At 44.1% G+C, this 25,561-nt stretch overlaps 1 protein-coding gene across 14 annotated transcripts in view; it reads left to right on the top strand.

Moving 5' to 3' along the window:
• The first annotated feature begins 1,998 nt into the window (after window positions 1-1,998).
• EYA1 (EYA transcriptional coactivator and phosphatase 1) overlaps window positions 1,999-25,561 on the top strand; it is a 178,819-nt gene continuing 155,256 nt past the window's right edge. For 13 of the 14 annotated variants that reach the window (XM_065627190.1, XM_065627189.1, XM_065627187.1 and 10 more), the window contains exons 1-2: window positions 12,385-12,565; window positions 25,067-25,176. In XM_065627190.1, coding sequence (XP_065483262.1) covers window positions 25,144-25,176 — 33 coding nt within the window. In that variant the 5' untranslated portion in view covers window positions 12,385-12,565; window positions 25,067-25,143. Of the gene's footprint in view, window positions 2,078-12,384; window positions 12,566-25,066; window positions 25,177-25,561 lie in introns of those variants that run through there. The other variant, XM_065627176.1, reaches the window with a different exon arrangement.

Here is a 25,561-nt window from a genome sequence, read left to right as displayed (position 1 = left end):
GGGGGGGGGAGTGAAGAAACCACTATGTGACTATAGAGACACATTTTATGGTTCCTCTTTTATCTCCCCGACCCCAGGGGTCTCCTACCCCATTCCACCCACGGAGGGGGTGAGAGGGAGCGCTGCGAAGTGCCCCCGCCCCTCATTGAAGGAAAAGCAAGAGCAGTCAGCGAGGGGGGGGCACTCCGCTCCAGGGGCCGCTTCGGGTGGAGGTCCCGCTGCCCCAGGAGGCCCCCGCGGCCCCAGCCCCGCCCGGCCACCCCCGCACCTCCGGCCCCCGGAGCCGCGGCTTGGCGGGGGGCCCGGCCCGGCCCCGCTCCCCTTCCCGCCCCGCCCGGGGATACTCACCTTGACACGCAGCCTCCCGCCTCCTCGCCGACGCTTTTTCCTCCTTCAGCGTATTCGCGTCGGCCTTCGTCACGAAAACTGTAAAACCCCTGTGCTGGATTTCTAGTGGCTAAATACAGAGCACTCAAAAAAAAAAAAAGGGGGGGGGAGAGAGGGAGAGTAACATGAAGCAGCGTTTCAACAAACCCCATAAACTCGAGATGCGAGAGCTAGCGAGAAGGGGAAGGGGGAAGGGAGAAGGAAAAGCTTGAAAGTATCGGCACAAATAGCAAATAGCTTAGTTTTTACTCCCAGACACCGTAACTTGTTTTACGATTAGTGATCTGTTTAAAGATTTGTCCTGGAAGTACTTGATATTGGGTTACAAAAGGTTACGTTAATTGCATTAAGCCATAATGACCCATGAAGGACTGCAAAGACTTGGAGAAAAACACGCCTCTTCCTTAAAGAAATAATAATAATAATAAAATTTTTAAAAAAATAAAAAATAAAAAAAAATAAAATAAAATATAAAATAAGAAAGTCGGAGAGCAGCACGGCAGCAGGGCGGGCTGAGCGGTCGAGGCTCTCGGAGGAGGGAGGCAGCGCCCCGGCCCCCGTGGGGTCCGGCCGCGGGTGCCCCCCCCCGGTGTCCCCCCCGGGTGCCCCCGCTCGGCACTGCCACGCCGGGGGTCGTGTGTCGGCCCTGGACGCAGCCGCCTGCATTATGGTGCGGAATTAAATGTTTCTACTAATAATCTATAGTCTCGCTCGCCGGGGCAGAGCAGACAAACAAAATTGTCATTCCAAATGAAAAGAAAACACTATTTCTTAGAAGTGTTTAGGAGGGTGCACAGCGGGGCATATTTTCTTTCTTACTGGCAAGAGTTTGTAACTGGATCCCTTAACATTACTGAGAACATGAAAACATGAAACAAAAGTATTGATCCAAAATTTCGCAGAAGTATCCAAATACCCACTGGTTTGTTCGAATTTTTTTTAAGGTTACATCAGATGTTTACGGGAGAAAGTGGAAGCTTGCGATATAGCCTTTGCATGCCGCATTCAAACATACGTGGAGGAAAGTGTTATTTGTGTTGTTAAATTTACATTATGTTCACTTTAATTGCATCAGCTGCTAGATAGATCTAGGAATAATGACATTTAAGAGGGAAATAGCAATCATCTTCAGAAGACTGCAGCATAATGGAGGAACTTAATTAATTTAACCTTGCAGTCTTCCATTATGGCTGCACTTTATCATTTCCACAGATGGAGCTTGAAGGAATTAACAATGTTTTTTATCCCAGCAGACGTCTCTGACTGTGGTTAGCCAATGGCAGATTTCCCACTTAAAGATGCATTTCTTCACTTGAGGGAAACCAATTCGAGCCCCAGCAATAGCTGTCAAAAGTTGCCAGTGTTATACGTGTGTGGGATATTGAAAAACTGAGAAAATGCACAATACGTGTCTCTTTATGGTCTCATCAAATGACGCCGGAAGAAGACAGAGTGTTTCCTTGCTTACCAGAGCCAAGACTTTTCCAATACCGTTTCAGTTTCTTTTCCTTTATTTTCCCCTTCACTATATTTTTTACTTTAACAGAGTACCCCGATAATCTATTTTTTTCTTTAAAAAAAAGCAGTACGTGTCTGTTTCTAGATTTGTAGAATTCAACCCAGCACTTCTCCTAGATGATTTGCAATGTTTACAGACTTCTTGTGCTTGGGAAACCTGAGTAGACTTGAGGTAAGCACTCCTCCACACACAAAACACTGCAAAAGCCGGATTATTTGAACAAGCTGATTGTTTATTATTTCAGGAAATAATGCATTTTCCACGCTGTCCTATTCTGGGGTGCACACGCACGCACACACTCAATTCACTCGTGGGTGTCAGACCGGAGTCGGGAAGGGAGAAATCTGTCGCTTAAGCGATTAAATGTTCTACAGATTTACCTGCATATCTGGGATATTAAAGAGTGTCGTTTGACCAGTTCGAGATGGATATTTGTCACCTCGAGCAGCCGGGACCTGAGGAGTCAGCCATAGCAGTGCCGAAGTGTGTCAGACGAGCATATTTTTGGCACGATTCCCTCCCCCCGCTCTTATACGAAGTTTGTCGGTGGCTAGGAGACAAGGATCGTTCTGCTTTCTGTGTGCAGTAGCAGTGCTTCTGTGTTCCAGTTAGGTCTTAAATTATATTGTGTGGCTTGGTTTTTTTTGGTTCGGTTTCGGTTTTTAGATTGTTTGGTTTTGTTTGGGTATTTTGTCGGGTTTTTGTTTGGTTTGGGCGGGTTTTTTGTGGTTTTGTGGGTGTTTGGGTTTTTTTGTTGTTTTTGTTTGCTGCTGATTTGGTTTGGTTCAGTTTTAGTTTTGAAGTTTTATTGATATCTGGGGTTCAGTATTGCTGGTGTTTTTTTGACGGTGGGGTCTGTTTGTTTTCGGTTTGCACGCTTCCGAATGCCTGGCAAGGAAAACTCCCGTTTGCCCCTGCCCCAAATTTGATACCGTTCCTACAGCCAGATACAGAAAGCATTTTTTCTATTTCTCCTTTGTACTGAGCAGTGTGCAATAGAAAGCAACGTACGCAGGAAAGAAAGCAGGACTGCTATTAGAATTCATACTACTGTTAGTTGCTACAAAGCAATGAAGGCGAATGGCAGCCCAGGAGCCACCCGGGCCACGTGTGCCGTGTCGTTTTAGGAGGGCAGGTTTGAATCCAAACCTCGATTTGTTAATCTAGCAGGTATTTCCACCACCCAGCCAGTGGCGTGACACTGAATATCAACACGATATGAAACAATTCGGTGTGCTGCCAGTTCTCTCGGGATAACTTTCTGGTTGCTGGCGGCTGAGAGCAAGGCGAGGAGAAGCGCAGGACAGCTAAGACAGTCAGAATACTGCGATTTGGACTGATGACGTGCGCCGTGACGCTAACCCAGCTAATGGGGAGCCGTTTCGCCAAACAAAGGAGGCTAACCAGTTTGTAGTTCTAGTCATTGGCCACCTGCAAACAACCCTGTACATCTATGTGTACATATTCCAGTGGGGGGAAAAAAATGGAATATAAGGAAGAATCGGCACAGAAATGAGAGCAGACGAACTCAGGCTGCGACCAGCACGCAGCTGAAGTCTGGGCGTGGGGCAAAGCTTGAGGCGCAGCACCGCTGTCTGCCCTGCACGGGAATCTGTTAAACCAGGGAAAAAATAAAAAAAAAAAAAAAGAAAGAGAGAGAGAGAAAGAGAATAAACACTGTCGGTGAAGCCCGCAGAGGCACGACGGTAGCACCTGCTCTCCCCGCCGGATCCCCCTGCGCAGCCGGCTCCGCGCAGCCCCGCCAGGCGTTGCTTGCAGCAGAGCGCCTGGGTGCAAAGGGGCTGCGAGCCGAGGGGGAGCCCTACGGTCCCTCGGAGAAGGGCATTTGAGGTTGTCAGGTGTCAGTGATGCGGTCGCTGGGGGATTTAAAGTTTGGGTTCGCAATGTAGGATAACGCCGTTGTGGGAATGAGTCCCACTGGAAATCCCGCCTGTGTGAACACGGCTTTTCAGCGCCTTCCCCTGCTCTACAGGCACATCTTTCCAGTTACGGTGATTTAATCGAAAATAAAATATTTTTTCAAAACCTGCAAGCTGTTGCTACTAGAAAGAGAGAATACAAATCCCAGTGGGAAGCCCGCATGATGCGGGATCCCTTTCTCCCCTCGGAGATGCGGGAGGGCCCTGGAGGTCCCCGCCGCGTCCCGCGGAAAGGACAGCGGCCACCTTCCCGCTCCGTGCTGTGCTCCTGCATCGGCCGCCACCCCCTCGGATCGGGGAGATCTGCCTGGGGATCGGGAGGGACTTCCTTGTTTACCCGGCCCCGGTGGCTCCCGCTGGTGCCACCGCTGGTGCTTGCGCCCTTAGTGGGGAAAGGAGGAGCGGAGAGGAACGGGACGCGGAGAGGAGGTGGCAGCGGTGAACTAGGAGACGGGAAGGCTGCAGGAGCAGCTGCTCAGTATTAGGACGTGCGCTGTGCCTGTCCTGCCCAGCCAGACACCGGGACCGAACTGCTGCACGAAGGCGGCAGCGTCCTCCGGCCGTCTTGCGCCTCTTCAGACTGAGACCCGCAGAGGCCAAACCTCCCTGGTGCCCCTGCAGATGTGACCTGCAGCCAAGACACCAGGGCCCGAGTAAGGGCTTTAGTGAGACCTCCGGTCCTCTCCCCCCACCCCACCCCTCGGCTAAGGCTCCCCTGGACTCCACTCACAGCGAAATCCGCTTATGCAAAGCACCAGGGCCGGGGCGGGCTTGGTCCGGCCCCAGGTAGGGCGCGGAGCGGAGCCAGGCGGGGGAGGCGCTGCGATGGGCAGGGAAGCTGCAAATGTCTCCTGCAGCTCTTCCCGCCGGGCCGCCAGCAGCCGAGGGGTCTCCATCCGGAGGGTGGGCTCCGCTTGTAACGGGGAGCTCACGTAAATCTTCAAATCTCCTATGAAAATTAATAAAAACACACGAAATCCTAGACAGTCCGTAGCAACTGATTTTTATCTACCGTTTTACGCTCATTATCCACCTAAATATACCCCCTCTCCCCGCGTGATTTAACGTAGTTTACGGAGACCACAGGCATTTTTGGCTTCCCTTTGCCTTTTCGTTCTAGCGCTGGCAGTGGGCTGACTTCAGACTTCTCTCAACAGTTGAATATATCTGGGGGTTGGGATGAGACCAAGGCGAGAGAAAATGGCCTGCATTCAATGTACTCCTCTCAGTGCCTCTGCAAAAGTACATGGGGAGCCTCAAACCCCGTGTTTCTGCGCATCTCCCTGGGCACAGTTTCTCTGGAAGCTGGAGATCCTGGCCAGGGTTGGGAGAAGGCGGGGGTTGCCTTTAATCAGCATTGTCAGAGAACCATTGTCAGGTGTGGATTTGTTTCAGGCCATGTTTACATCAATCAGTATTTTCGTTACAATCTTGTCAACAGTTTTAATTCAAAACGTATGCTAAAGAAGGAGGAATAAAGTAGTACGAGGGAGAGCGTTATTTTTAGAAAAATATTAGTAAACACGTTGGCATGGCTGAAATATTTTGATTGTACTAGCGGCTAGCACTTTTTCCTAGCTTCATCGGCAATTGATACGGTGCGTGAGGACGGTCAGTAATTTTAACGAGCCACTACCGGGGCCTGCCACTGCAGAGGAGCAGTCGGTCTCCTCCTGAGCATTTCCCTGTCAGTCTAAGGTAGGCGCAGACCCTCCGTTTTTCCCAGGGCTGGCAGCGGCTGCCGCAGGCGGTGGGAGCGCCGGGGGGCTGCGGGCAGGATCAACAGCAGCCCTCGCTGCATGACCGGGGCCGCGCAGCCCTTGCGCGCCCTGGGGCGTTCCGCGCAGCGCCCCGCGCCTCCCCGCGCAGTGCACCGCTTGCAGGTCCTGTGGGACCCGCTCCGGTGCTGCGGGCAAAGAGGAGGCGGGAGCCCGCGGTGATTCTCCAGGTTTTGCGTGGCAGACGGTGGCGGGCCTGTACGCGGGTTTGCAGGGGACAGCCGATGCCTGGCGCGGAGAGCCGCGGAGAGCATCTCCCGCGGAGCCGGCTGAGCCACCTTGCCACCCCGCTCAGGAGGAAAATCCACCGAATTAAAGTCTGAACCGACAGAGTCTCCTACCTGCGCTCTATTTTTGGCTTAGCTATTTGCGCGGGCCTGGGGGCGTCCGGCTGCGCGGCGCGCTGCGGGCGCCCTGCGTACGTCTCGCCGGCTCTTTTCGCTCCCGCTCTCCGGCATCCCCAGCTCACTTTTCACATCAAATAGGCCATTAACTTTTGATCCTTGCTGTTACATTCCAGGTTTCCCAGTGATGTTTCCTGCACACTGAGCTCCCACCCCCCAACTCCTGTCCTACTTCGCGTTTAAACACGACCTAGTAGGTCTGAATTTCTGTCGAAAATGTAATTTTGAACATATGCACTCATTTGTCTCTTCTCATTTGGCCTCACACAGAATCATAGAATGGCTGGGGTTCGAAATCCCTCTCGGAGGAGGGACCTAACTTTGTAGGTACCCCGGAAGAGTGCTGAATTTTTGGCTTGCTTACGTCTTTTGGCAAACGAGCCAGAATGAGACCTATTAAAATACTGACTAAAGCCTGCGAACGCGATTTCCATAACTTCAAAGCCCTTACGCGACTATTGGCAATGGCTGCGCTCAAGCGCTGCAAACAGCCAAAGGGACCAGAAACGCATCGGCTCCTCGTGTTGAGGAACTTATTAAGCGGGAGCAGTGACTCGATCTTCAGCCGAATAGGTTTGTTGTTTTTTTTTCCCTGTGTCATCTCCTAGTTTTCCCTCTTGGCCATAGGAAACCACTGGAACGACTGAGTGCAGTGCTGAAGGAGCACCCCCAAGGTGCTACAGGAGGTCACCTCTGCGAGACAAGGGGCTCGGCCCAGGGTGGGTTTCCACTGGGCACGATTCCACTAGGCACGATTTCCGTGGGCACGATTTCGCGCGTATACTCGGGTTTGCACCCCTGTCTCAGCCCGCTTCCCCGACGCCTCGCTGCGAGGGGATGAGGCGGTGGAGCCCCGGGAGTCCCTGTCACGTCCCTGGGAGCATCACTTTGGCCCCGTGGGACCGGTGCCACAGGGGCTTAAAAACCTGAAGGGTCTCAGCCCGTGAGGGGAGCGTTCAAAACAGAGGAGAGCGGGCTGTGCAGAAGGAGGTGGCAGCCCCGGCTCCGCGCAGCCCCGGGCCCGCGGAAGCGGCTGCGCGGCTGCGGGACGGGGAGCGAGCGCGGCTCGACCGGGGCTGCTGCAGCCAGCAGGCGCCTGTTTTCCTTCTTCCCTGGTTTGTTCCTAGCACGTCTGCACGATCAAATTGGATCGTGGGATACTACTTACTTAAAATTCGCCGTTTCGTTAAGTTTTTTGACAATAAATTTGCTTTCTGGAATGTTTGCAGGCGTGTGCTCAGAAGAGGCCTAAAAAACTAGGAGAAGGTAGTCTTGAATTCAGCATTTCCCCCCAGATATCTAAGGATTTTTTTTTAACCTATTAAACCTGTTTAAATATGTTGCAATGCCTAATATCATTTTGATCATTAAAGGAATACTATTTTTAAATTTTTTCATGTTACAATAAATATTTTACTTTCGAGTTAACATTTTCTTTGGAGGCATTTGAGCATCCTGTTACGAACACAATTTTCTCCAATATATCAAGTAATTTTCTTCATTGATCTTCATCTGGATATAGTAAAGACAGATAAGCAAGACTTACATCATCAACAAAATGGTTAAATTACATGGACCAGCCTCTTGGACTGTTAGGAGTTAAATCAAGCCACAACTAAGGAAACTAAGGAAAATGAGGAATGTTAAATATATACAAGTTTTCCAAGATCCCAATATAAGACACCTTTGATTAAACTCCTAGATCTGATAAACTGCAGTTCTAAATTTGCAATAGTGTCTCTGTGCTTAATGGCTTCCACAAGTGGCCTCATGCAAAACCGAGGCACAAGTCCGTGTTTGCAGAATATGACCTTAAACAAGCGGATGGTCACTCTGAATGGTTCAGCCTGTGTTATGTACACGAGCTTCTGGTTTCAGGCCTTTACTGCTGAAGAACCTCATCTACAACTGTAGAGAGACCAAAGCTAAGGATATTATTCTATTTGACATGGAGTATTCCGTTTGAACATCTTAACGAACAAAGGCATAATAAAAAATACCAGAGAGTTAAAAATAAAAAACCCGGATTGAATTGATAATCTACTTTATAATTTGGTTTTAGTCAGTTATTTCATGGAGGAAACTTCTTTAAATCCATGTATTCATAAATAGCTCTGTGAGTACTTTCATTAAACTTATAAATACAGGTGTGTACAGTGTTAGAAAGCATTAGAGATGAATTTACATATACTGAAAAAAGTGCTTAAAACTCATTGGAAGTCAGAGGGATTTCTACCACTGACCTGGGGAGCTGTGGGAAGTTTCTGTCTGCAGTGACACAATGATCAGATTACGAAGCTGGAAGACAAACTTTTTATCCACTCCGCACAATGTTAAGTTGCTGCTTTCCCCACTTCATCTTCATCAGTTTTAGACAACTCCTTATCAAAAAGATATTGAGAAACTAATGGAGTATCAGGGATAGGATGAGGGGGGAAATGAGCAGCACAGTAGCAGAGAAATATTTAAAGTTTTATTTTCTAAATCAGCATATCACATAGAGGATAACAACAAACATCAGAGGTATTGAAGACATAAGCACTAGAGAAGAAAATGTTTTTTGGGGGGGAATCAGAGCAAACATAACCAAGAGTTAAAAGATTAAATAATTTTTGAGTGGACTGCGTGTTATTTGTGTTCTCATGAGATCTACTAAAGCAGTAAATGAAGCTCTGTTGTCACATGTGGCCCACCAACACGGCATTATAGGTGCCAGCTGGTACGGGATCCCAGTAGCATCTGCCTCAGAAATGTTTCCAGGTTCCATTAGAAACCACTACTGGAAATGCTACCTTTGAATCTTCTATTTTTTCTAGTAATAAAAAATTTGCTTTTAATTGCATTCAGGTGTAGTTGAGGACTGTATCTAACTGTGGAACTGAAAAGGTCAATTTTACTAGCCCTCCCTTGCATGGGTAAGTCAGGTTTATACTCATGGCAGTGCTTTTCTTCATAATGCCTGTGCCAGAGCAACATCTAGTTTGTCTGTCACAGCTGCATATATCGTGCAGTGGACTAGAGACAACAGCATTTAAAATGTCTTTTGTTACTCCCTTCCTAGTATGAAACTTCACTTAAATAAAACAGTAATTATTTTAGAAACTGAATGCATGCTTGGGTTGCTTTTATAAAATTAAACCCAAGTATAGACTGCGTGCTGTTTTGTTTTGGTTTGGTTTTTTTTTCAGTCATAAGTGCAAGGCAAGCAGCATGCTACAGTAGACCTGACACAGAAGGAAAAAAACATAGAGATACGGTGCAACAATGTCTCTGGTAATGAACTCAAATGCTTGAGTCTGTAAAACCACACTGTGTTCTTGAATGAATTTTGTATTTGGATCACTAACTTAGTTGAAAGAAGTGTAAAGACAGCTCCCTACTGGCAAAAATATCTGAGGAGATTACAGAATGCTGTTTATTCCAGCGAGTGTCTGGAATAAATTATGTTCAATAAATTGGCTCCTGATACTCCTATTTCAGATGAGAATTTGTACAGTGTGCTAAGTCCTAACACTTCTGGCCAAACCATAGCCTTCATTAGGATTTGCCATTCATCATACCTGCCAGGAGCTCTCAGATCTGGAAAGGTGCTTGTTTTGAAGAGATAAAAGACTAACAGAAAATACACATTTACCTTGGAGCTACTGTCAGTTCTCAAAGGCACTGGTCTTCCAAATTTCAGGGCTCTGAGTTGTCAGTCCTAATATGTTTTCCTACTACTCCCACTGAAATTCATTAGCTATCTGAGGAAGACTCAAATTGGCTTTAGATAACACTATAGGTCATATAAGCCACTTAACATTTTGGAGGTTTCTACTGTAGATAATGGGATAATGGCAGCAGGTGACCTGACAGCTTTTGGAGTGGGAAAGAACTTTGACAACTTGCATTTACTCCAGAGGCAACAGCTGATGCTTGACAACTTGCGAGACTGGACACTAGGAAGCAGAATGGCAATATGAGTGCTATTTTAAACATAATTTAAAACAGTTCGGTCTAATACTGTGAATTGTAATTACGTTGATATTTTAGTCATTGCCTCAGTATTATACAGGCTTCACTTGGTTCTTTTCACAAGATCAACAACTTAAAAACCTGCAGAAGGGGAAAGTGAACAGAAACACTGCAAAGCCAAAACTAAGAAAATCCAAACAACTCATCACCATACTGTCAAGGGCTTCCTACAGGAGAGAATTCCACTTTTTCATCTCTGTGAGTAGGCTAAGAGCTCTCATGAAAGCATGGTCCTTCTTGGGGCTGTGTTGCTAGCATTCTCACACATCTTTGCAACATATACCCTCATGCTGGAGCTGACCTTCATATTTTATTCTGAGATATCCCACACAAACCTAGGAGCATCCCTGGGGTCCTAGATGTGCTATGGTAGAGATCTTCTTAAATATGTTGGATATATGTATGGTTTTTTAATACTACTTGCTCAAAATTAGCAAATACCTAGGAAATGAGAATATTTGAATTTTTACCAGGTAAGATTTTTAGGTGAAAAATGACAGAATTTGGACATATGTTTAGCTCTACACCTGACTCTAAAGAAAACCTTCATCACAGTGGGTAGTCGAACACCTATTAGTCAAAGATTGTGACTTTCTGAAGAAACTGCTTTGCATAATGTAGCATTTAGGCTGTACACGTCTATTCCTTGAGTCCAGGAGAAAGCATGTTGCAGAGATCTTGTTTTCCTCTTTGCTTCCAGAGACTTTTACAGATCCACAAGTGCTCTTCTCCATTTCATATTCCACTAGAAGGGAGCAAGTGGACCTGTGACTTTACCTCTTCTGGGTCGGTCTTTCTTATAAACTGTGGACCAAAATTTTAACAACCCATAGATCACATTCTCCCCTCAGATGTGTTAAGGTGATACAAAAGTTCCTAGCATGATCCCATCGTCATGGGTCAAGGTGAGTTTGGCTACTGAATTTAATAGGAATTGAGTAAGCTCTGCTAATACCTTCAAATTGTGTTGAACTAGAAATAGTTTAATGATTTTTTTAAAATATACCTATAAATATCCCATATTGGGTAAGTCAAAATATGGCCTAACTGATTAATTTAACTTCAAAAGAATGTGGACTCCAACTCAGTTTGTCAGTATGTTTGTACATGGCCCTATGCTTGACATTTTAATTAACCCTCATCCTTTAATCGGCAGGACTGTTACACTGAAGAAAAAACAAGTGGAGGAAAAAACCCTTGAAATTGTTAAAAAGTAAGAATGGATTCCAAGCAACTAGAGTTCTTCAGGACAACCATCTAGACATTCTAGTGATTTAAATGGCATCGTTTGTGTACCTAAAGTTAAGGAAGATCATAAATGCTTGTGGGAACATAATTTCAATTTCTCTAAAGGTAGAGATATGTTTTGTGTTTTCTGACATTGGCATACAGGCAGATTGTGAAGAGCTGGAAAGGAAAATAGTGGACAACTGCATACTGAAGACAAAGAAGTGTCTGAAAAAAATGGAAGAGCTTGAAGCAATCACAACTTTTCTGTCTTGCTTGTCTAGGGGAACACTCCTTCTGGTTTAAGAAAGTAGAAAGGCAGGAGGAGGCTTGGACTGCAACGTTCATCTCTATAGTACAGGTTAAAAAAAAATCAGCATCAGAGCTGCTTCCATGTGAACCACCTAGCCAAATTGAGAAAGGCATTAATTTACATTAGACTCAGGTGCCTGTGCTTCACGTTTCATGCAGGGTCTAAGTTCATACCCACAGGATGGTCAAAGAGAATGTTCTACCACTCTTTTGCACTGACTTCGTAGCTGAAGTATAAGATACAAGGAATCAGACCCGTGCTTTCTCTCTTCATAGGTAATGAGGAAAGTATGATGTGCACAGGCGCTGATTTTAGGGATAAACCAAGGTGCATGGGGTCAGGTGCCACATGTGTAGCACAGCGTCTTCCAGAGCAGTGCTCCCATGCTGCTTTTGATGCTTTTCTTTGCCTTCTCCATCTAGGGCAGCGATGGATTTCCCAGGGCGGTGAAGAGAGGTGTCAGATAAGCCCCTGCGGCCCGGAGATGCTGCGGGTACCCACCCGCCCGGCAGCCCCCGCGCTGCCACGAAGGCGGCGGAGCTGCCAGCGAGCTTTGGGGGTATTTAAACCTGCAGCCACCCCTTACGACCCTGCAGCACTGCAGGAAGCCGGGATCCCCCAGGACCCATCCTTCCCCTCTCTAATAATACCTTCCGTTTTAAAAAAAATAATAATAATAAAAAACCACCAAAAAAATCCCAACAAACGGAGGGGGCGGGCGGGGGGAAAGGCCAGTGGCGCTCTCGGTGTGCTCTGGCGAGCGCGGCCGGGCAGGCGCGGTGCTGCCGCCGGGTGAGGCGGCCGCGGCGGCGGCGGCAGGAGGAGGAGGCGGGCGGTCGAGCCGCTCCAGAGAAGTTTCCTGGCCGCCGCCTCCCCGAAACCCCTCTCTGCCCAACGCGGCTCCGCGTTCCTCGCAACTTACCGCCGGGCGCCGCGCCTAGGGAGCCGCCGGGCCCGCGCCGCCGCTCCGGAGGCCCCGCGGAGTAAGTGCGCGCTGTGCTGCGCCGTGCCGAGCCGTGCGGGGCCGGGAGCTGGGGCGGCGGGGCCGTGGCTGCCGCCCCCGGAGCCGGCGCGGCGCGGGGTGCCGGACACGTGGGTGCGGCAGGGGACGGGCGGGACGCGGGTGCGCAGCGCCGCGGGGCTTGCGGCGGGGAGGGAGGGGCGAGGCTGCGGGAGTCCCGGGGGAGTGGGAGGGGAAGGGGCGGCAGAGCTCGGCTCGCCTGGTGCCGGCCGGGGGTTGCCGGGCGCTGCGGCGCGTCCGCGGGGGCCTTACCGCGTCGGCTCCGCTGAACGCGTTGCTTTTTTATTTTTGTGGCAAAGGGTAAAAATCAGCGGGAGCTGTGCTGTGATGAGCGTGTCTGCCTTCACCTCTTCCCCTGGGGCCTGCCGGCTGTGAGCACGGCAAGTGTCAGGGGAGGTGTCCAGGTCCCCACCAAGGAGCGGGCAGCTCCTCCTCCGACGGACGGGGAAGGGCTGCAGATACCGGGGAACCGACGGCGATCGCACCGCACCCCGCGCTGCCCGGTGCCCCGGGCACGGCCCCGCTGGTGCGGCCGCCTCCCCGCCGGGAGCCCCGGGGGCTCGGGAAAAGGCGGGAGGCAAGGAAGGATGCTCGCTCTCCCCTCTCCTCTTCGCACATCCCAGCACCTTGTGCGGAACGAGGCGAGTGCTAAGCCTCGCCGACGGGGAAGGGGTACACCCACAGGTGTCCCTCTCCTCAGCCGCCTTCTGGGGTTTTCATTTTGCTCGCCGTCACCTAAGCCCTTCGAAAGATTTGTTGGATATGAGTAGTTATGAGATTATTTTAGTTTGTGTTGGTGATCTTGGAGTTAAAGCTGGAAATACTCTGTTCTTTACAACTGTAATGAAATAGGCAGGTTTTCAATCACAAAGTCAAAGATCAGAGTTTTCTTCAATTATTAAAATATAACATTAGGCTTTTTGTTGTTTTGTTTTTGGGGTTTTTTTTAAATTTCTTTTAAGCTCTAAGGAACATAGTGTTGCATTTAAATTGCAAAGAGAAGTGTAGTTCACATTGACTTTCAGTAGCAAAACACTTTCATGCTTACATATGCTCTAGCAAAATGTAATGTGAACAGCAGCACTGAACAGTCACTACGTTTGAAGACTCACACTTTCTGTTGTCTTTTAAAATAAAAATATGGTTATAAGAAGAGAAATCGGTCATTCAGTGCTATAAGAAGCTCTTTTAAAAAGAGAATGTGGGGTGTGGAAATTCCCTATGAAACAATTTCCAGATTAGAGCTGTTAGTTCTCTGCCAAACGCTGTGTAAGCATGAACCATAATGAGGGTAGTTGTAGGATCACAGAGTAGTCACGGTTCAGGTAGTCTGTCTGCACTAGAAAATCAGAGACAGAAGAGCAATATGTATGGAAATGCCCCAACTGAGGACTGTAGCTTGTGGAGGTAGCTGGCACATCTTCTGAAGGCTAGTTTGGATACACTCCCTCCAGACCTTTGTCCGAGCTTGCAAACATCTTATTCTGTAATGGTTTTCAGTGTAAGGTAAACTGTGAGTATCTGCATTCTTGAACAAAATTTTAAAATGTATAGATTAGTCTTTATGAATGGTAAAGCATTCTTCAGAATTGCAGAATTTGTAATAGGAAAAAAAGGGAGGAAGCAAATCACTCTTTTTCTTGTTTGTGGCTCAGTCCTCCTTGCTCTGCCAAACCTGTCAGTGTGGGCAAGGTGAGGAATGGACTCCTCTGGCAGGAGGATTTTAAAATCTTCAAAGGTCATTTGAACAGCTTCTCCAAGTCAGCTGGAAACCGAGGTCCTCCTGCATCCCATGCATTTAGTGAATTTTAGGTTATTTTCTCCATTTCTTTCATTAAATTATTTTGTTAGAGAATCCATAAATATTATTGCTCAAAATAACCTTTCCTTCTAGATTTAGAGAGAGTGATACAGAATTAGGATAACAAATTGAATTAAGAAGCTTGAGCATTTTCCTTCATTTCATTTTTACTCTTTTTATTTTTGAATTTTTAATCTGATAGATCAAACATCATAAGATAATGATTTCTCAAATGTCTGGACACTTTTAATGCCCTTTAATCTTTTTTTTTTTTTCTTTTATCCTCTTTGTGACACAGCATGTCTTCTTGCTCTGTCTCCGAGTGCAATCCTACTGCATGTCCAGGGAAAGTAAAATCTGAATTTACCATTGAGTTCCATGATATGGGTCAAGCTACCATGGAAAGGCTTTAGTGGTTGGACCAAGAAAGTTTTGCCCAAATTTGACGGTGAGAGAGTGAGCTGTCCTGTGGCTGCTTGGCAGAAGCACCTACAGGGGCAATTCCTGGCGGGGTCTGGGGGGCAGCTGCTGCCCACACCCCGGCCAAGCCCTGGGCAGCGGGTGGGTGCATGGGCAGCACAGGCAGCGAATGCCCCTGCCAAGCCCACACAAGGCCCCCACCATGCCTGGAAAAATCATGGAGGTGAACTCCCACCCTTTGAGGTGGGTCTGCATTTCTGCAGCTCCCCTTGTAATGAAGTGAGCTAGGAGAAAGCTCTTTTTATTTATAAGAACGGAAATTGTGTGTAAAGTCCTTAAAATCAAGGAGGCCACAGCTGGGTACTTCATGTGCTTTTAAAAGCTTTTCCAACTCAAAGTTGTTTCTCTGTCCTTCCTATGCTGTTTACATAGCGAGTCACACCTACTGCCGCTTTAGGCAACTGACCTGATACCTGAAATTTCTGAATTTTTGATTTCTCAACTCAATAGCTTGAGGTCTTTATCATCTGAATATTGAAGTGGATTGCATGGTTTTGTGTGAATAAAATTTTCCTTTTTAGCTTTTAGGTTATATGGTTCTTAAGGGAAAGCGAAACGTTATGTTCAAAATATATGTAGTACATTCTTTATTTTCTCCTTTATTATGAAATATTATTTATTATAACTTAGTTATAACATTATTTGACAAATGAAATGATAATTCATCTTTTATAACAAATTGTAAAACTAATGTTATATGGATAGCAACTATCGTCTGTTATGTTTTTCACACTCAATGTATTACTGTAGCCAGTAATATACAGCAATAATTACAATTTTATGTGTAGCTGTGATGGTTAAAAAAAAGATTGTAGGAGTTATTAGGATAAGCAAACTCATAAGAAGGGTGGCTGTTGCTAGAGGACAGATTGATTTAATGACTTAAATAACTTCAACTTTGTTTTGCCTTTGTATGTTTTGGTTTTTTTCATAAATGTATACAAGATTCATTCTCATTGGTGGATACAGTTTGGAGACATGGAGAACTGAAACCAAATACTGCTGTTTGACTGAACTTGGTGCATTTTTTGCTGACAAAGAACATATAATGCATCTTTGTGTAGTTGTGTAAGCAGAAGCTATTTATCAAGGTTCCAAATCCTTAAGTTTTCAGTTTTTATTGTGTTGAAAATGATGAGTTACTGAATTAATTTTCATGAAAATACAGTCTGGCAGAAATCAGAGAAAAATAAAGTAATCTGTCAAGAAAGAGATATGACAAAATTGAACAAACCAGCATTTAAAAATGTTTTTCAGCATTGTTTTCCAAGGAACTGAGAGTTCTATAAATGCTCTTACAATCTTTTCATTCTCCTCCCCTGTAATATTCACACCAATTGTCCACATTCAGCAAAGATTTATTGGTGAGGTTTTCGTTTCACAAGTGGCTGCTGGCTAGAGAAGAGAGGTCCCATCCAGTGCCTCCTTCCTTGACCCACTCAGAGCAGGGATGGCCCCGTGGGGAACCAGGCAGCACTGTCTCTGGGATAACCCCCGAGAGGCAAGAGCTCGAGGATGTGGCACAGTAATGTGAAGGAAAATTGACATCTTTGTTAGGTAAATAAAGTATCAACTTTCTTTTAAAGTTAACTTTTGTTAGTGAATTGTTGCTATTTCTGTTCACCATGGGTCAGGCTTTCGAAGGTATCTAGGTGACTAAAGGTGCAATTGGGTGCTTACTGTCCTTCATAAGGGTGCTTGCAGTGTACACAAACAGACAAACAAACAGATGTAAATGGTCATAGATGCTTAACATGATGTGGTGCCTTTAAATATCCCTTTGGACCTCACATTGACAGCTTTGACAGTTCAGTGATACTGTCTTCTGGTTTTCTCAGGTTCATTCTCTTTCTTTTGGACTTTAACAAAGATTGAAAGAGAACCCATTCTCATAAATGAGTCCAAATGAAGAAAATAGACTACTTGCACCTGCTAGTGAAACTTGTACCTACTGCAAGTAGATGCCTTTGCTGCATGATGAGAAGCAGAAGTATATGTAGATAGAAAATGTCAATTCTGGCATTTGATCTGTTGTAAAGATTGAAAATAAGATACTTCTTGCAGTACGTGAATGTTGTGACTTTAGACCAAAGAAAATTTTGGTTCACCTTGAGAGACAGGGAAGTTTTCTCATTGTATGGCAGATAAATAAGAAAGCAGCATCCTTAGCCTCACTGATGAAGATGTGAGCAAGTCCACTGGCCTGCACATTCAGTTGAACCTCAGTGATTGATCCAGTGTGGATGCTGGAAGAGCCACTCACGCAGAGACATCAGAGCTGGTCACCTGCAGAGGCAGGATGGGTTTGACCAGCCGTGGTGGCCTGAGCTGTGTGGCAGGGGAGTGCAGCTCCTGCTCAGTCCAGGGGCAACGTGGTGGTTCTCAAAGGGTGTGGGGCCTCACAGAGTGGTTGAGGTTCAAAGGGACCTCTGGAGATCATCTACTCGAACCCATCTGCTAAAGCGGGTTCACCTAGAGCAGATTGCACAGGAATGTGGCCAGGTGAGTTTTGAAGGTCTCCAGAGAAGGACCCTAACCCAGTACTTGGGTCCCCTTGTGCTGGGAGATGCCATGACTTTTGTCTGTGAATTTCCCAGTTAGGCATTAACTTTCCGTAGCTGGGATGACTCTCTGCATGCTTTCTCTAACCCCCTCTTTTTTGGGTATTTGCTGCTCTCTGCGACATGATGGCTTCCACTGCTGAAAATACTGCTGGTAGTGTTTCTTACTTGAATGCTTTCAGTAGCTTGGGGGAAGCCTAGGCTTTAATGAAGGTTGTTACAATTTCAGACTCAAATGTATCTGATTTATTAAAAAAAAAATACAAGTTAAAAGGCTGATTAAAATAGAACATTATTTCACCCAGAGGAAAATTGCTTTTAATTGCTCTGTATAAACATTGAAGCCTTGTAATAGTTATGATTAGCAAACCTTTACTTGTTTGCACTGAATTGTGCAGAAGCAGTACAGTTGTTTGTTGTTAGACCACAAACTTTTATAGACTACATACATTTTACAAACTACTTTAAAAGCCCATGTAAAATAATAAGTGACACCTTACCTTTAATCTAAATTTATAATAGATGTAGAAAGGCTTCCTAGAGCATATATATAATTATTACTTATTAGAAACATTGTACAGAACCACACAGGTTGAAAGTAAACTTTGTTTGTAAAGCATCTTACATTTCTTTCCAGAGCTAGGTAAGTATTCTAGTTGCATGTTATGATTCATAGCTTAACATTTTTCTTGTATATATTTCAGTTTCTTTATCAACCATGACATTTAGTCTAACAGTCAGTGTCAATCTGTAGATCCACTTGCCTTTTGTGATGTGTTTTACACATAAAAAGCAGAAAACAGAAGATTGCTCAAAAAACTCACAATGAAGGGACAGACTGTTGCATTCTGTTTGTTTGGTTTTTTGTTTATTTGTGTGTCCCCCCCCCCCACCTTTGTTAATGATACATAAATAAAACAAGGGAAAGTAGGGATTCTTGTAACTTTTGATAACAGAGATTCCATGGAATGCTAAAAGCAAAGCTCTTGTTTGAGGCACAGAATTCACACTGTAAATGTTAATTTTGTTAATTTTTAAAAGTATGAATTTCCTTTATGTTTTCACCTTAAAAATAGTCTTTATTTGCTGTCCTAACCTGTTAGCGTGTTTCTTTGCTGAATAGTTTCAACCTACCTGTCAGATACAAATAAAGTTGATCCCACTGGGTAGTTTAAACATCATATTAATTTTGTAAGTCATTAAAAAAAAATCTGGCAAGCAAGTTGTGAGTATAATTTTAATGTTCTTTTATGGTTTTACTTTCATGTGTATTTAGTATTCAATGAAAATATGATCTTTCGCTATGTTTGGAGAGCTCTGCTTTTAGAATAACATTATTGCTTCAAAATTATATATATGTGTGTGTGTGTGTGTGTGTGTTGCCCACTTTGGCTCTTTGTGGAGCTTCCTAAGAGAGGTGTCCTGTTGGTTGCCTCTGCCAGGGTGATGCATTCAGCAACCTGACCATCGCTGGTGTCATACCCGATGCACATCACATACTCACCAGGACCTCAGTCCTGTTCACAATTTAAACCATTCCCGACCACAGCAGATAAGGGAAACAACACAAAGACTTATCAAGATGGTTTCTGAACCAGTTATATTTCAGTTTTAGAACCTGTAAAAGCTATGGCAAATTGCTAACCTCATTTTTGCAGTTCTCCAGTCTTAAACATTTGCCTTTCTCAGGTGCTCAGATAGTTTTGGTTGTTGGGTTTCTTTCCACACCTTGGGAGAAGTTTCTTTGCATTTGACCAAGTCTCTGCCAGCTTTGGGGGACCAGAGAGCATTTCTGAGTTTACTGAAATTAGCAGCCAGCAGATTCCAGTTCCTTTATAAACATGCCAACACCTTTTACATTTGTTCGTTTCTTCAGGTGGAAATTTTCTGCTATTCACACTCCACTTTCTTTCAGTAGCTTAGTTTGAATAATTGTGTTCATCAGACACAATCATTTTTCTAGGTTGTTTCCACTTGAATAGATGTTCCAGGTTAGCAACTTAAATTAGCAAATTATTCATAAACAACTTGGGGAATGAGGTGCATAGCAAAGAGAGCAGGCTGTGAAGAACTGCGCAAAGGACCTTATGAGACAAGTCACTAGACAATGAAATGGCAAATGAAATTCTGCAGAGAAAAATGTAAACTGACAGACCCTGGGCAAAATAGGTGTAGCTGTATGTGGAAAATGAGGAGCACTGAGCTGGACCTCACCGTTCGGAAGTGAGATCACAGCATCAAAGATAATTCCAAGGAAATTTGTTCAGTGCTCAGTAATGACATCCCAAAATGAATGTTCAGAATTGTTAGGAATCCAAAAAGTGTACATGGGTTCAAGAGGATGACGGACAAGTACTTATGAGAGCTGTACTGAGGGTTGCCAGAGAGATGAACTCCACCAGGCTCAGGAAACCCTCAGAACTGAAGAAGCAGGAAGCTGGGAAAATAGTGGGGCAATGGCACAGACTGGATCTGTTCTTGCTCTTCTGCATCCATTTATGGCCGTTGTTGGAGACAGCACCAGGGGGATTGTTGGTCTGAACCGGTAACACGGTCCTTCTGCTCTCAACACTTCTTTTTTCTTGCTAGACTTAATCATGCGTGAGAAATGTGACACAAACTCTATTGTCAAATGGCTTCTTCAAGACAGACTTAGGCTTACAGAGTTGTACCAATTATATAAATACTACCAGGATTCAAAATGTAGTACAGATATATTAACCAGACTGTCATTAATATAATTTTCTTGTGGTGTGTTCTTTGTGTTTATAGTCCTTCTGTCTGTTTTTCTTCATTGTGCTCTTGTGTCTCCTCTGTTAATCTGGTCCAGCACCCAGTGAGATTTCTGTGTAGATAGATGAGCCCTCATGTTTCCTTACCAGAAATGTTGGTTTTCAATGAAATTAAAACATTAAGGAAACACCATAATTTTAGGTTTTAATTGATTTTTTCATCTTTATTTTAAAGTTAAAAGCTATCACCCAGATATCAAAAAAATCTGGATATTTAATTTATATTACTGACTTAAAAAGAATGAGATTACTTTGGTGCTGACCTAGACATCACAGTGAGTGTAAGTGCCATGGTTTTACATGTGCCTGTCCAGGACACTGAGAGTGCTTGTTCTATATTTAGAAAGGAAAGCTTACCAATAAACCAATAAAATGGAAGTTTTTCAGCCTTCTTCCCTGCAAGTTTACTCCAGCCACAAGTCCTGACACTCCATTCATTTCTGCTCAGAGGTACTGGAAAAAGGGTCTGTGGAGGTAGACGTGGATGTTTATGGTGTATGGTGATGCAAAAGCAATGACCCAGATGTGCAGAGTGTGTTACCTGTGGGCTGTGTACCCATAGAGAGGTCTAGGGCTGGTCCAGAGGCTGTGTTTAGGTCAGTGTCAGTGCTGCAGTTGGTACGGGATGTCTTCCAGCAGATGTGCATGTTAGGTCCTGCACATCTGGGCACCTATCTGTTTTTTTGGAGTCCCCGAGGCTGGTTGGAAGGCAGGATGCTGTATTGCATCTGCAGGCATTCCAGGCTCAGTCAGAGGTGGTCTTCAGTCTCAGCACTGGAGTTAATTGTTTATAAAGCTGCTGAAAGGTCTCTATAAATTTCATTTAAAAAATATCTTTCCCTCTTCCGTTTTATTTCCTTCCTCCTTTTTTTTTTTTTTTTTTGGTTTTTAGCTGTTACACTTGGCAAGTTTCTTTCCTAGCATTTGGAAATAATTGTTTTCTAAATGCTACCCAGGTTATCTGCCAAATTTAACACCTTAAAAGGAAGCGGGGGCGAGGGACAAGAGACCTACCTGGGAATAGAGTGAATGTAGTGAGCCTTTACCAAATGCTGAAAAGGAAACTTCTCAAATATAGCACCTCAAATCAAAACCATCACGTTCCCTAAAATTAACCGTAAAATATCACACGTTATCATGTACATTGAAAAAAAAAGACCATTTCACCCAGCCTCATAACCTCTTTCTATACCAAATGATAAAGCATATGTGGCTTTTATGTTTTGTTTTGTTTTGTTTTGTTTTTCTAGAGAATGAAGAAGATACAATTTGGGGAGTTACCAATTTTATCTAGCTGTTATTAGAAAGTCCTACCAGTTCATGAGAAAGCATGATCAGTGTTGTGAACTTTTTAAAAAAAATTTTTTTTAGTAAAAGAAAATAAGAACAAAGCAGTATCCACTGATGACACCGGAAGTGATCTCATCTTAGAGACTTTGCAATAGCACAATCATCGGTGAGGTTCTGAGACAGGGGTGGTATAGCTGGTGGCACAGGAACAGAAAAAAAAGTTAATCCCATCTCCTTGGTGATGGAAGCGGGAATGTTGCCCAAGGTGGTGTTGCGTTCCTGATGTTTCTGGTCACAGTGAGCTTCAGCAGGGGCTCACTGCAGCTGAACGTGTGTTACAACAGCCTTGGACGGCTCCGAGATGTGTCTTTTGGTGGCAGAGCAGGGCTTGCATGGGAAATGCAAAGCTTTTATGGAGAACAGCTCAGCAAGCGTAAGAAATTGGGTTCCTTGTCCTTAAATGTTGATGCCTGTAAGTGCCGGGAATCAACGGTGGCCAGTTTCTTTTTGGTCACCCCTGTGTTCGGTGCTGTCTGTGCAAGAGATCACCCTCCGCCGGTAGCTTTCAACCAGAAGAGGTTATTTCACAGTGTCCCTGGCTACGTTTAATATCTGCTTCCCATATAATTGGCCACTCGCTTTTGTCAGGTTCTCCGGTGGGTGCTCAGATGGGGACAGCCCTTGCAAGACGAGGAGCTTGTTGAAGATCCTGGCCACCTCCAAGGCCTGGCTGGAGAGTGGTGGGTGGCCACTCTGTGCCTGGTGGCAAAGGAACACATTCAGGTCCATGTGTGCAGGAAAAATTGCACTGCATTGGCTAACGTTGCGGAAAGAAGGAAATAAACTCCCCCATAAACCACTTTCCGTACCTCTTTGCTGGTTGTGTGTGTGTGTGGTTGTGGTTTTTGTTGTTGTTTGTTGTTGTTTTGTTTGTTTGTTTTTAATTCCCTTTAAAATGGTAATAGCTGTTTGGAAAAGGGGGCTGCTGGTTATCATGCCTGGTAAGACAGTACTTCTTTAGCTGCTTGAACTCTAATTGCTACCATCATGCATTTAATAATAATATTTAACCAAGCAAATGACTTCAAAAGTAGTAGAGAAAAATAAAAGGGGATATGTACTTTCATGATTTCCCTTCAGTTTAGTTCTTGTCTTTTTCAATAATTTGAGGTATTTTCACTCATATTCGATGGCATATTTTGCATATAACGACTTCTCTGTAATAGATACTCTATGTAATTTAGATGTAATTTTTGATACATTAACAACTCAAGGGAATTTAATTAGTTTTCATAAAGCTTTACTAAAAGTTAAAAATAACCTAAAATGGCAATTACAGTAAGGATAACTAAGTTGCTGTTGTTTAAAAGTGGAATTTTTCAAAATTAAAATTGCTTAATTACATTGTAAATCAGCTGTTCTGTATTAACGTCTAAGGCCTCGTGTTACTGCTGGTTTGGTTCTGCTGCCAGTGGTCTCTGGTGGCTGCTGAGAAAGACAAGTCTTTGCTCCTAACAGTGTGGGGGGGTATGTATAGGACCTTTTCTTAAATGTCTTTTGCAGTGACTTGAAGAGCAGAATATATCAGAGCCGAATATGCAATAGTGGGTTCTTTTGACGCTGGTGTGTTATAGGAATCTCTTCCAGAGAGGGAAAACATTTGCTGCAGCAGCTTCTGCAAGCTAGGTCGCCTAATTGCGGTTGAACTGTGATATACACTAAAACTCTATATATGCTTTTTCCTTATGTCCTTTAATAGAAAATGCTTTTTAAATGTAGAGGATTACTAGTCTTGGTAAAGTTTTCTTTCCATTAGTAAAGAGAGCACTGCTGATCTGAAAAGCTGTCAGGTCATCCACATACCAGCATTACATCAATTGACTTTTGAATATTTTTCCATTAGAAAAGGCTCCATTTTATTCCCTCACTGAAGTGGCAGACTTTCAGCTTGTGCGGTTTTTCCATTTATTGAATTTTGCAATAAAAGAGTTTTTGAAACAGATGTCAGTCATTGCTTGGAAGTGGGGCGTTGTTAGAAAACTGTTTTCTTCTGCTCTTTGCCTTTTTTTTTTCTTAAAGTTAGGAGAAATTCTTGTTCTTTCCCCTCCTTAACTTTAATTGTCACTTTTTAAAGCCTCGGGCCATTTCTAACCCATAATCTGGTGTCAGAACAAATATGAGCACCAAACCCTGATTTCATAGAAATACTTCAGATTGGCCATTGTTCTCAGCAGGAGCAGGACTGGATTAGATGTCTCAATTGAAAACCAGAAAGAAGGGAGTGGATGCATTACAGAAGCATGGTTCATATTAGCATCTTCCTTAGGGTGTGGAGTGGAGCTGTTAACACTTTCTTAATGTTTATGTAGAAGTAGCTGAATTTGTGCAATGAATAGCGTCCAGTATAGTTTTATTGTGCACTAAACAACAGAGCTTGAAGGAATATTTTTTTCTTGCAAGAATCTCATTCAGGTAGAAAGATGCAGAGTAAGATTTTGGATCATGATTCTAAAATATGTATATATATATATATGTTTCATATACTGCGTGTTGTTAGGACAAATTAGGTATCTTCAGGTCATGGGATCTTTGCTTGTCGTGTGTAAGCAAAGTGCTATTCATATTTCTTTTGATATAAGGTGTATATTTATATATGCACACACTTAAAAAAGCAGTTTTACATTTTTGTTATTCTTTAATAGACTACATTTGCCCCACATCTTAAAAAAAGCACCCCAAAACCAAAAAACCCCCAAACCAAACACCAAAAAACCCAAGCCAGTTCTTCTAATGAGGGTTTTAGTTGGGTTTGTTTGAATTATTCAGATGATTAATTCTAAATTTGAAGAAGGTCACAGCATTTTATTCTAAAGAAAGTGGTCTCTGCAAGGAAACCCTGTTTTGAATTGATGTCTGTTTGGGAGGCCTTTGTTAATACGTCTCAGCACTTCACTGTTATTTTTAACATCAAAGTTTCCAAAGGTGAGAGAACACAAAGCATCCATATTTTTAATTTATGGGGGCTAGAACTGTGACCTAATGTAAACTTGAAGAGATTTAGTATAAAAATATCCTTAGCTTGAGGGCAACTTTTTGAAAACTTTGTGGATTTTCTCTTTTATCCTGGCTCAGTGTACAATCGTATTTCTTTGTTATTATTTCCTCTTAGCATTAAAGTACAATTGACATTGATAGATATCAGGGAGAGGCTGAACTTCACCAAAAAAAAAAAAAAAAAAAAAAGGAAAAGATGTGTTGTTGGCACAGAAATACCGTCAGCAGAAGAGTTCCTGGCTGCCTTTTATTCATCTGCTGACAGGGAGCACAACGGGACTCTCGCCGCCTGCTTTTGGCTCACGTGGATTTGCAATAAACAGCTCTGCTATATGTTTATTTTCAAGATTAATTCAATTCATCAAAGATAACTGCTCCCAACTTGTGAATACTTGTTCGTTAAAGGAAAGCTGCAGATGTAAAGATCAGCTCTTAATTTCATGCCAACGAATTAATACGGCACTGTGGTGCTTTCTTTTCCACAGGTGTGCATGTGTACTAGGACTGTCTGAACCTCACTGTAACTGATAGCCCGTATATAACTTGGAAAAAGAAATCTTCAATGGAAGACCCCCAGGGAATAAATGGGAAGTCTGTAAGTAAACGACTTGTCAGTCCTGAGAAAATAGTTACGGCTTTTAAAGGGGTAATTATTTTTGTTGCAACCAAGTGACTGGAAAGTTTTAGAGAGCTACATGTACTTTTAGTGACTGGAAGCAGTGAATGATGAAATTCATTGAGAGGTGGACGCTTATGCTAATGCTACAGAAAATAGGTATGGGTTTAAAAATATTTGTCTTCAGTGATTCATATTACAAAGTGATGATGTTGCTTTTTCTAAGAAATACACACCTTGCTGCATTTATACTGTTAACATTTTGATCTGTTGGAGAGTTTTCTCCTGTTATTTGAAGTTATTTCTTTGTCCATGTGAATATATATAAATATTGTTTCTGGGTAAAGCGGGTGCAACTCCTAGC

This window comes from Caloenas nicobarica, chromosome 2 (assembly GCF_036013445.1).
Source record: "Caloenas nicobarica isolate bCalNic1 chromosome 2, bCalNic1.hap1, whole genome shotgun sequence".
Lineage (NCBI taxonomy): Eukaryota > Metazoa > Chordata > Aves > Columbiformes > Columbidae > Caloenas > Caloenas nicobarica.
Note: the sequence above shows the minus strand (reverse complement) of the source record. Positions and strands in the feature narration are given on the sequence as shown.